Consider the following 12,540-nt stretch of genomic DNA (forward strand, 5'->3'; position numbering starts at 1 on the left):
GGGGGGGGGGGGGGAGAGAAAGTGTGACAGCCGGCCGAGCGCTGTGGGAGGAGAGCGCTGTGAGCTTCCGGTTTCTCTCCTCCCACACCGCTCAGCCTCCTGTCACAGATCGGCAGAGCGGTGTGTGGGCGGAGACAGCCCGCGCTGTCACAGGACGCTGAGCTCTCCTCCCTGCACCGCTCGCTCAGCCTCCTGTGACAGAGGAGAACGGGTACAAGCAGTCAGTGATCGCTGAGTGTTTGTAGATAATTGAGGACAGAGTATGATTACTATATCTCCAATTATGAATGAATCGGAAGTGATCTACATCACCTGCTGATACATCACCTCCTGTTCATTCATAGTTGTAGTTATAGTAAACATACTCTGGCCTCATGTTATGAATGAACAGGAACACTCAGTATAGAGGATTCCTGTTCATTCATAACAGGGGATACAGAAAAAGAGATTGAGGACTCTGTGTTCTCTGAGGACTTTCTGTTTAGACCCCCAATATTTCCCCAAAGACCCTAAAAGTAACGTAAAAAAGAAAAAATATTTAATAAAAAAATGAATGAATAAATAAAAATAAATATAAAAAAATATAAAAGTTTATTAAAAAAATATTTTAAAAAAATGTGAAAAAGGTAAAATAAAAAACATCTTCGGTTTCGGTCTGACATTTTGTTTTATTTCGGTTTCGTTTTTGAAATCTCCATTTCGGTGCACCTCTAGTATCGGTGCATCCCTAATTTGCACTAACATGGAATTGTGGTGCTGGTGACATCTGTATTGGAGTTCTGTTGTGAGCGGCGCCATCCGCAGTCATTACGAGCACCCGTTACTTTTGGGATATCGGGTAATGAGTGCGGCAAAGTATATGGATATTGCTTTATATAGTATATATCTGGGGACCTGTGTCACACTGGCAAGTTGTGATTAACTCCAAATACATGCATAGTGTATACTTAACAAAAAAATTGCCGCGAGGCGCTACAGCCCACAATTTTTCGTCTGGAGATCTACTTTTCTAATGATGAGCTCAATGAGATCTACCAACGAAAAAACACCTGCATTGAGGGGCGGGAGGGGGCGTGGCGGTGCATTGAAGTAAATGGCACCGCAGCCAGCCTCCGCAGGCAGGCCCCCCGCCCACAGTGCGATCGCCTGCATTAGTGCCTGTGTTTCAGTCTAGTGCGATCCGCAAAAATTCTGCGAGCACTATTTTTGCAGATCGCACTGGACCGGAATGCAGGCACTAATGTGCCTGCGTTCCGGTGCGGGTGATCGCACTGTGGGCGATGCCATTGACTTCAATACAGCCCCACACCCCTTCCCGCACCTGAACGCAGGGAGTCGGCCGGCTTACAATCCAGTGCCCCCTAGAGGTCCCGGCGTCCTGTCCTCCTGTGGTGCTCGTGTGGACGACGTTGCACATGGGGAGAGGTGTCCCGCCCCTTTCCATCTGCAGCGTCTGACACATTCAGCCAGGAGCCGCACAATGTTTTACGCCGCAGCCAGGAGCCGCAATTTTTTACTATTTTTATTTTAGTAAATAGTCTCTCTCTCTCCTCACCGCTCGGCATTAGTTCTGTCTGTGACAGCGGCTCCGCCCTCCCCCGCCGCCGGCTGCAGGTTCCTTCACTTCTTCTTGGATCCCCGCTGCATACAGATGGGGAGAGCAGCGGGGATCCAGAGAAGCCCCACCGGAGGAGGTGAGGACATCGCAATCTACCAGTGATCGCTACGCGATCGACTGGTAGATCGCGATCGACCTTGTGGGCACCCCTGGTTTATGGCACTTCCGATCAAGAAGAGTTGATTTCAGATGTACAGGAAGAGAATATGCACAAAGCTCTCCTGCTACCTGTCCTTGATTTAGATTTGTCAAGGGTTTGCCATGGAGTCTGGACCCTTATTAAAATTTTGCTATGGGGCCCTATGATCTGTAGTTACGCCCCTGCTTCCCCCTAGACAGGTATGGCACAGGAGGAAATTAAATAAACAATCAAACACAGGGCAAGGTCTTTTCACTCCAGAGGGACAATAGATTAATTCCCGGTATCTAACAGTCTGGAGTTGATTAAACAAAGTGAGGGATTATCGCCTAAGCCTAATTACAACAGGGAATACAAACAATAGCTGATGCCAGGAAACCTGTATCCACCCTCATTCCAGAAAAGAGAGATTCTCATAAATTGGACCAGGGGCAGAGTTAACCCCTCATATGCTGATTGATTAATTCACACCATGGACCTATGATGAGCACAGGGGGCTTATACATAAGGGGTGACTGAGGAACCACGGAAGGGGTCTCCCAATACAAGTCCACAGTCTGGTCCAGGGCAGGATACTGAGGTATAGGGAAACACAGTCTGGGCTTCCCCATGTACCTCCCACATAAATGGAAAATAGGTATCTGGGGTCCTCCTGATCTATGGAGCATAAACAAAGGGTCCCACACAGCCCAAAGCACCATGGAAAGCCTGCACTCCCCTCCAAATAACAGTAACGGAGGCTTCCGCTCACCAACCCAACCACCCAGTCCCACCAACCCCACCACCCAAACCCACCAACCCCACTTACCCAAATCAAAAAGCCCAAATCACCATGGCAAGCTCCTCTCCTAATTAATAGAGCCCCTTCCATAGCCAAGACCCATAGTCAGTGGGAAGGAGGCAAGCCTGCAGTCCCCTCCAAATAACAGTAACGGAAGCTTCTGTCACACTCACCAACCCCACCACCCAAGCCCACCAACACCACTCACCAAACCCAAAGCACTATGGCAAACTCCTCTCCTAATTAATAGAACCCCCTCCATAGCCAAGACCCATAGTCAGTGGGAAGGAGGCAAACCTGCAGTCCCCTCCAAATAACAGTAACGGAAGCTTCCGTCACACTCACCGACCCCACCACCAACACTTATGAGGGCTCACAGATAAAGGATGCCAGTTGTCCTGTCTGGGTGAAATTGGTAGAATCAGGAGACAATATCATTAGGGGCGTCCCCGGGTGGGGTGTCACCCAGGAGCGGGGACCAGGTGACACCCCGCCATGACATCCTTGGTGACGGACGTCGGCAGAGAGAGGTGGGGATGTTCACCCGGCGGGATGAGGTATGTCGCTGGGTCTCTCTCCTGACAGTGTCGGGCTCTCGGTCCATGACCAAGTGCCAGACATATTTGGAGGGGGTGACACCAAAATGACTGCCAGTCATTTCGGTGTCACCCCTCTAATATTGTCACCCGGGTGCGGGTCGCACCCCCTGCAACCCCCTTGTGACACCACTGATATCATGTCTGTGGGGGATAGAGCAGATAGAACCAAATGGATTTGGTTGAAGATCAAAAAACCTGTAGTGGTCAGAAAACCTGTGTATCTAAACCCTCTTGTTTTGGTGACAACTGTTTATATATTGCATTTTAGATTTCATTTTGCAGATCACTTTCTGGATCGGTGACTATGGACACACCATGACACAGAAGGACCTAGACAGCCATAAAATAGAATAGGCAAGTGGACTATGAAAAATGATCCATTATCAAGAGTGACATGCTCATATAAAGGTCACAGGGGGTCAAGCCGGGAACGTAAGTGCATGGATCTCTCACCCTAGAGTACCATAGAAATGTATTGATAGACAATGTGCATGTCATGCTGCCATTGCATACCAGTGATGATCTAAACATGCCTGGGTTTAAGGGGGCCCCCAGATATCCAGCCCACTGATGTGAAGTAAGGGGTACATACAGTATATATGTAAAAAAATTAATCAAGGCAACTGGACTTGTATTGTATTGTTCTTGAAGACTAACCAGTGAAATGTCTTCAAGAAAAATACAGCGAGTCCAGTTGCTTTGATTAATTTTTTAGAGATATACCATGACCCGGATGAATGAGAACCTTAAGGGCCGGTGCACAACAAGGCGATTCATTGCGCGGGAGTCGCGCGATATTGCGCAAAACACAGATTTGCATTGAAGTCAATGGAGCCTGCTCACACCTTTGCGATTTGTAGCGCGACAGGCGATTTCAGTCTCGCGACAAACCGCAAAGGTGTGAGCAGCCTCTATTGACTTCAATGCGAATCTGTGCAGGAGCTATTTTCGGCCGGTTGTCACGCGGTTTGTCCCATAGACATCTCTTTGCATTGAAAAATAATCACGACAATCGCGCAGTTTACAATGAACAGTGGCACGATCGAAAACGTGTGACAACCGCACGAAGTCAGCTCGGCATCTGAATCGCCTAGGTGTGAACCTAGCCTCACAGACATAGGGGTACATGGTATTCCTGGCTACCCATTTGCAAAAAAGAAGTTGCTTAGTAAAAATGAATTTTGGGGTCCCCCACAAAGTCCATGCCCAACTTTATCCTAGACAGGGTTCTGGTATGGAGTGCTAAGCTTGTATGGGGTTCTACGGGGCATTAGTGTGCATTAAGCTGCAACTCCACCCTAAGCACTAGACATGTGCATTCGGATTCGGACGAACCTGCAAATCAGCAAAACTCTGTTGATTCAGCGGTTCGTCCGAATCCGAAATAACAAATTTATAACATGCCCGTATATATATACAAAAACTATATTCAGGCATACGTGAATTCGTTTTTAGAACGGGCACGGCCATATTGGCCGTCGACGTGTTCTGTTCATGCTCACCGCCATCTTCGCGGCGGAGTGCTTGACATCACATGGCGGTGACATCACACCCTAAGCCATATCGGCCGCCGGTGCGTTCTGCGCATGCACGGAGCCATCTTTGAGTATATTTTGGTATACACCAAGATGTTGGCGCCCGAACATGCTGGCGCCGCCATCTCAGTGTATACCAAGTTGCACTCAAAGATAGCGGCGGGCATGCGCAGAACCCGCCGGCGGCCGATATGGCTGTCGCTTGTTTTGCAGTTTCAGTGTAAGCAGTTTCGGAGGCTCGTTGCCTCCAAATCCAAAACAGCATAAACATTTGTTTTCTTTGACAAAACGAATAAAAATGTTTTTCGTTTTCATTTGTTTAGTCAGAAAACATTTTTTTTTTGCCGTGCACATGTCTACTAAGCACCCATTCACACTTGTGTAGTGTGCTATGGTGCGTCAAGGTTGACGTGCATCGTGCATGGGGTCAGGGGTGTCCCGAGGCTGGGTGTCACCTGGAGCGGAGACCTGGTGACACCCCGCCGTGAGGTCATTGCGCATGCGTGGTCATCTTATTGACGCCTGCCGGTGGCCATCTTGGTGATGGACGCCGGCAGAGAGAGGAGGGGACGTTCACCCGGCGGGATGAGGTATGCCGCCGGGTACCCTCCTCTCTCCTGACACTGTCGGGCTCTCGGTCCGTGACTGAGTGCCCGACTTTTTAGAGAGGGTGACAACAAAATTACTGAGTCATTTTGGTGTCACCCCCGCAATGGTGACACCCAGGTGCGGGCTGCACCCTCCTTGTGACGCCACTGCATGGGGTGGCTCAATAATGACAGCTTCAGTAACTAATGCGGCAAAGAAGCTCATGCACCTTTGGGAGCTTCGAGCTCCAGTATATTCCAGCCATGCCGTGGGCATCTTTTTGTTGCATTAGAGATGACTTTAACAATGAATGGCACTGCAAGCGCGACACGTGCATGAGCACTTTCAGCATTGCGGGATTTGGCGCACTTTCACACACTACACAAGTGTAAATGGCGGCTATAGTGGATAACATTTCATTTTCTACTGCCTGTAATAAACAGTTGTCACTTTGTGCACCCTTTGTTTTCGGTCACAACGCTGCTGATCTCCTCCATCCTCTTGCAGTCGCGCCTACATGCACTCAGTGTTGGTTGCACATCATTGCTTTCCTGATAGTGACAATGGTGGACCACACTTGCGCAATGTATGTTGGGCAAGGTAATCTCTTATCAGTGGTGCATTGTAAGAGTGTGACAACCCGGGAGCACAATCGGAACACAGTTGTCACCCTTTTAGAAGAAATCCTTGAACAATGACCCTCATGGCAGGAATTGTTTTGACGAAAGCTGTAGATATAAGAATATGAAAAAAACAAAACAGCACAGTGGTGTAGTGGTTAGTGCTTCTGCCTTGCAGCCCTGGAGGTCCCTGGTTTGAATCCCTGCCAGGTCACTACTATCAACAAGGAGTTAGCATGTTCTCTCTGTGCTTGCGAGGGTTTCCTGCCACACTCCAAAGACATGCTAGTAGGTTTATTGGCTCCTCTCTAAGTTGGCCCTCTATGTATGTGAGATAGAGACCAAAGATTGTAAGCTCCTTGAGGGTAGGGACTGATGTAAATGTACAACTATTTAAAGTGCTGCGTAAACTGTTGGTGCTATTTAAATACGTGTGATTGGATTTCTGCCTACTGTCATATCACCATATATTTCTGTATATTATGGATGTAAACTACAGATGAAAATTGTCATCGCTCTGTGACCTCCGTCATATGTTTTGGTGAGAACTTGAAACCAAGGTACAATTTTCAGTTTCTTTTCCTTGGTGTAGTCCCTTCCCCATCCCTCCCCCACCTTCTTACATCAACTGTATCTGGGTGGGTCTCTCTATATAAAGGAGACAAAGAGAGAGTGTGAGGAGGTCAGGGAGGAGAGACAGAGAAATGAAGATGTACACAGTGATGATAACAGCCGCCCTGCTCTTGCTGAGCTGCCATAGAGGTAAGAGTGACATTGGCAGTGTGAGCATGCAGAGGAATGAATGGATGTATACTGCAGAGGCATGCATGGTGCAGAGGAGGACAGCTATGGGCTGAGATCCAGGGGAAGCAGAGGCTGGAGATGATGCAGATGCAGAATGAGTCCTCATTGATAATGTAATTGTGTTGCTTTGAAACCATGAACGTCTTGTGAGAAATCCAAGTAGATGGAAGGATTAATATTAGGTCCCGTAGTAGAAGGGTTAATATCGGGTCCAGTAGTAGAAGGGTTAATATCGGGTACAGTAGTAGAAGGGTTAATATTAGGTCCAGTAGTAGAAGGGTTAATATTAGGTCCCGTAGTAGAAGGGTTAATATCGGGTCCAGTAGTAGAAGGGTTAATATTAGGTCCCGTAGTAGAAGGGTTAATATCGGGTCCAGTAGTAGAAGGGTTAATATCGGGTCCAGTAGTAGAAGGGTTAATATCGGGTCCAGTAGTAGAAGGGTTAATATCGGGTCCAGTAGTAGAAGGGTTAATATCGGGTCCATGGACGCCGGCAGAGAGAGGAGGGGACGTTCACCCGGCGGGATGAGGTATGCCGCCGGGTACCCTCCTCTCTCCTGACACTGTCGGGCTCTCGGTCCGTGACTGAGTGCCCGACTTTTTAGAGAGGGTGACAACAAAATTACTGAGTCATTTTGGTGTCACCCCCGCAATGGTGACACCCAGGTGCGGGCTGCACCCTCCTTGTGACGCCACTGCATGGGGTGGCTCAATAATGACAGCTTCAGTAACTAATGCGGCAAAGAAGCTCATGCACCTTTGGGAGCTTCGAGCTCCAGTATATTCCAGCCATGCCGTGGGCATCTTTTTGTTGCATTAGAGATGACTTTAACAATGAATGGCACTGCAAGCGCGACACGTGCATGAGCACTTTCAGCATTGCGGGATTTGGCGCACTTTCACACACTACACAAGTGTAAATGGCGGCTATAGTGGATAACATTTCATTTTCTACTGCCTGTAATAAACAGTTGTCACTTTGTGCACCCTTTGTTTTCGGTCACAACGCTGCTGATCTCCTCCATCCTCTTGCAGTCGCGCCTACATGCACTCAGTGTTGGTTGCACATCATTGCTTTCCTGATAGTGACAATGGTGGACCACACTTGCGCAATGTATGTTGGGCAAGGTAATCTCTTATCAGTGGTGCATTGTAAGAGTGTGACAACCCGGGAGCACAATCGGAACACAGTTGTCACCCTTTTAGAAGAAATCCTTGAACAATGACCCTCATGGCAGGAATTGTTTTGACGAAAGCTGTAGATATAAGAATATGAAAAAAACAAAACAGCACAGTGGTGTAGTGGTTAGTGCTTCTGCCTTGCAGCCCTGGAGGTCCCTGGTTTGAATCCCTGCCAGGTCACTACTATCAACAAGGAGTTAGCATGTTCTCTCTGTGCTTGCGAGGGTTTCCTGCCACACTCCAAAGACATGCTAGTAGGTTTATTGGCTCCTCTCTAAGTTGGCCCTCTATGTATGTGAGATAGAGACCAAAGATTGTAAGCTCCTTGAGGGTAGGGACTGATGTAAATGTACAACTATTTAAAGTGCTGCGTAAACTGTTGGTGCTATTTAAATACGTGTGATTGGATTTCTGCCTACTGTCATATCACCATATATTTCTGTATATTATGGATGTAAACTACAGATGAAAATTGTCATCGCTCTGTGACCTCCGTCATATGTTTTGGTGAGAACTTGAAACCAAGGTACAATTTTCAGTTTCTTTTCCTTGGTGTAGTCCCTTCCCCATCCCTCCCCCACCTTCTTACATCAACTGTATCTGGGTGGGTCTCTCTATATAAAGGAGACAAAGAGAGAGTGTGAGGAGGTCAGGGAGGAGAGACAGAGAAATGAAGATGTACACAGTGATGATAACAGCCGCCCTGCTCTTGCTGAGCTGCCATAGAGGTAAGAGTGACATTGGCAGTGTGAGCATGCAGAGGAATGAATGGATGTATACTGCAGAGGCATGCATGGTGCAGAGGAGGACAGCTATGGGCTGAGATCCAGGGGAAGCAGAGGCTGGAGATGATGCAGATGCAGAATGAGTCCTCATTGATAATGTAATTGTGTTGCTTTGAAACCATGAACGTCTTGTGAGAAATCCAAGTAGATGGAAGGATTAATATTAGGTCCCGTAGTAGAAGGGTTAATATCGGGTCCAGTAGTAGAAGGGTTAATATCGGGTCCAGTAGTAGAAGGGTTAATATTAGGTCCCGTAGTAGAAGGGTTAATATCGGGTCCAGTAGTAGAAGGGTTAATATCGGGTCCAGTAGTAGAAGGGTTAATATCGGGTCCAGTAGTAGAAGCCAAAATCATGCACACCAGCAAAGGGGGGAAAATATAAAAACATATTTTTACATATTAATCATCAACATGTTTAAAATATTTTATTAATTTAAAAGCAAAAATCATGTGCACTAGCAGAGGGAGGGGGGGTATAATATAATGATTTCACTATCTTTTACCCAATAAAAGTCCCGCAGCCCATGGTTGTCTTGCTCCATTGTGGTAGTTAACCCTTCATGAACTTTGTAGTTTTTTTGCCTTTTTTTTTTTTCCATTTAGGTTCTCAAGAGACAAAAAAATTGGTTATTTTATTAATAGCTCCTGAGCAGCTGTCTCTTCATTAGTAGATAAGTGGGGCTGGCTTTAAATTAAGCCCGTTCTGTAATTAGATTCCTCTTCCTTATGCTTTTATCATTTTTTCTTTTCTTTAAGTGATATTAATTTGGCCACATGCCAGCTAGAAGAATCTTGTCTTACAACCATGTCATTCTAGGGCCACCCTGGTGATGAAATCTCTGCCTGTGTGTGTTGCCCTACTATAGTGTTCCTTGAGGACAGGATTAAGATAAATTGTGCTAAACTTTGGTGTGTGTCCTAACAATTAACTTTTTTATTTTGGGGGGGGGGGTCAAAAAACAACTTGTGTTGATTACTACTGCTTTAGACACCATCGAGGAAGATTGTCTTTTGAATATAATCTAAAGGTGCCCACACACCTTACAACCATCGCAAGACTTTTGTCTTGCGAAGGTTGTAAGCTAATTAAAAGCTTGTACGATCCGCCCATCTTGGACAGGCAGATCGTACTTGCGATCATCGAAAGCAGGGTGGGCTTCCGATGACCGCAATGCTGAACGGGCAGTGTGCGCGTGCGCACACCGGCCCGTTCCGCAGTTGTCAAACGAGCGCACCACTAACGTACGATTCTCGGCGGGTTTTCTAGCATGCTCCTTCGACAAAAGACGTGCGACCGTACAGTAGAAACGGTCGCACGCCTTCCATACACCTTGCGATTAGAGTACGATCGCGGGATTTCCTGCGATTAGAGTACGATAATCGCAAGGTATATGGGCACCTTTAGAAAGGTATCATCGCATACTGCAAAACTGTTTTGTTTTTTGTACATGGGATTGTAGACCCCACAGCACCCACAAAACCTATGAATACATTAGAAATATATAACAAAATAAATGGAGACTATACAACGGTATTAGTGGAAAATATTGGCCGCGGCCCTTTATTGGGGTTAAAAGCAAAATATATATTATTTATTTAAATTCAACAACACTCTTTAAACTTCAACCATAAAATATATACACACATAAACTTTTTTTTAAACCAGTTAGGCTGGGTTCACACCTAGGCGGATTGAATATGCGCAAATCGCGGTAAAAAAAACACGCGAAAAACGCGCGTTTCCAAGGGATACTTGGCTGCATCCCAATGGAACCGCCCGACCAAAACGCCCCAAAGAAGTACATGTACTTCTTTGTGCATAGGGCGGTTTTCCGCGCGTTCGTACTCGCGGAAAACCGCCCAAATGGGAACCATGCACATTGAAAATAATGGCATTTCCCTGTTTGAGCGTTTTTCGGCGAGTATGAAAGCGCGGAAAAACGCCTAGGTGTGAACCCAGCCTCAAAGGTAACTAATCACGACCACCGTTAGTCCTGAGATCTTCCTAGTGACAGCAATCTCCGGGCAGAGTTGAAGTGACAGCTAGCAAGGGTAACCTGAAACAGACGAAATGGGGAAACCGGAAACAGCCCACAGAAAGTTCTAGAAAAGCTGTACCTTACTGGGACTGAACCTACTGTTAAATTAAGTGGGCGCAGGGGGTGACACAATCCCATTATGGCCACTTCATTACATTTGTGGCCCTAAAATTATGAGGGGAATTTATCAAAACTGGAGCAGACAGAATCTGGAGCAGTTGCTCATGGCAACCAATCAGCTTCTCTTTTCAGTGTGTTCAGTTGAGATTTGAGTATAAGAGAGAAGCTGATTGGTTGCCATTTACGGCTGCTCCAGATTTTGACTGCTCAAGTTTTGATAAATCCCCCTCCTTGTCTACTGGACTAAAACCTATTTATATTAGGGATGCACTGATACTACTATCGGTGCCGATACAGAGTATTTGGCCGAGTACTCATACTTGCCCAAATGCTCCCATACCAGAACTTCCGGTCAGAGGGAGATCTCCTTCTGACGGCAGTGCCGAGCGAGCATGTAGCCGGCTTCCTTTCCAATCAGGAAGCTAGGGTGGTGGGGTATGTCCTACCTTTTGGCTTCCTTTAATGGCTAGGTAGCCTGGCTTCCTAACCAATCGGGAAGCTGGGTGGCATGTAATGACCCAGCTTCCTGATTGGTCAGGAAGCCAGGCTGCCTAGGACAAAGTGAAGCCGGCTTCCGAGCCAATCAGGGAGGTGGCTCATGACGTGACTCCTGATTCACTGGAAAGCCAGCTACACCTGTTGCTAGCCAGCCTGGCTTTCTGACCAATCTGGAAGCCAGATGGCACCTCATGATCCTCCTTCCGGCTTCCTGATTGGTCAGGAAGCCGGGCAGCCTCGCCAATGAAGCCGGTGTTCTATCAGGAAGCCAGGCGATGGGTCATGATCTGCCGCCCGGCTTCCTGATAATCGAGGCACGCAGCATCGGTATCGGTATGCTGTATCGGCTATCTATCCCATTGATCTTGTCTGAAATTCAGACTTGTCATGTGCTCTCTGCACACTTTGTATTACCTCTTAGTGCTCCCAGTCCTTTTCTTGGGCTGCAGAAGGATTAACCTTTATGTAGTACGTTGCCATTCATCTTGGCTTCTGCACACCTACATTGCCATGTGCCACAATACACAGTAATGCACTACTGCACATTGTGGTGTGCTGCGTTGGGAAATATGCAGCATGTCAGTTCTTGTACATTGGCAGCCCATGTAAAATGAATGAAATGCATTAACCCGGCCGACGCCCATTAACACCTGACACAATGGTTAACGCAACACACAGGAACAGAGGACTGTGAATCCAGTTGTACAGGTTTTCCCAGCCACCAGTCAGAGACCTTCTAGAGCCTTGGTTCCCAACTGGTGGCTTGTGACCCAAAAGTGGCTTGCGACCCCATGTTCAGTGGGTCCCCGCATGCCTTCCACTTTTCTAGGTGAGAGGCTCCCCAGCCTCCCCCTAGCACAGCACTGTCCATTCTTACACTGAGAAGCCATTCAAAATATATGCTGCTCGGCTCCTAGTGTTGACTTGGGCTGGGCTGGGGGTATGGCCGCGAGGGAGCTCCATCCATTCGTGCAATGCTTATAGCTCCCTCGCATGTCCTGTAGAGGTGCCTGGACCTGAGTGACTTCACATTCTAGCTCCCGACACCTACAGGGCGCGCATAGGAGCTGTGCAAGCAATGCACATATGGATGGAGCTCCAGCACAGCAGCCCACACTGCCGTGCGTTCCATTGCAGTGTGACTTGGGTCGCGACTTAATGATCATAGACAAATGTGGGTCCTGAGGTTACACCGGTTGAGAACCACTGATCTTCTAGATCACCCTAGGACT

The 12,540-nt window shown here is 47.4% G+C and overlaps 1 protein-coding gene across 2 annotated transcripts in view; it reads left to right on the forward strand.

The window, feature by feature from the left end:
- Window positions 1-6,528: 6,528 nt before the first annotated feature.
- LOC108793759 (lymphocyte antigen 6 complex locus protein G6d-like) overlaps window positions 6,529-12,540 on the forward strand; it is a 16,802-nt gene continuing 10,790 nt past the window's right edge. Inside the window, exon 1 of one of the 2 annotated variants that reach the window (XM_018564785.1) lies at window positions 6,529-6,642. In XM_018564785.1, coding sequence (XP_018420287.1) covers window positions 6,585-6,642 — 58 coding nt within the window. In that variant the 5' untranslated portion in view covers window positions 6,529-6,584. Of the gene's footprint in view, window positions 6,643-8,481; window positions 8,595-12,540 lie in introns of those variants that run through there. The other variant, XM_018564784.1, reaches the window with a different exon arrangement.

This window comes from Nanorana parkeri, unplaced genomic scaffold (genome assembly GCF_000935625.1).
Source record: "Nanorana parkeri isolate BGI_ZX_2015 unplaced genomic scaffold, ASM93562v1 scaffold780, whole genome shotgun sequence".
NCBI lineage: Eukaryota > Metazoa > Chordata > Amphibia > Anura > Dicroglossidae > Nanorana > Nanorana parkeri.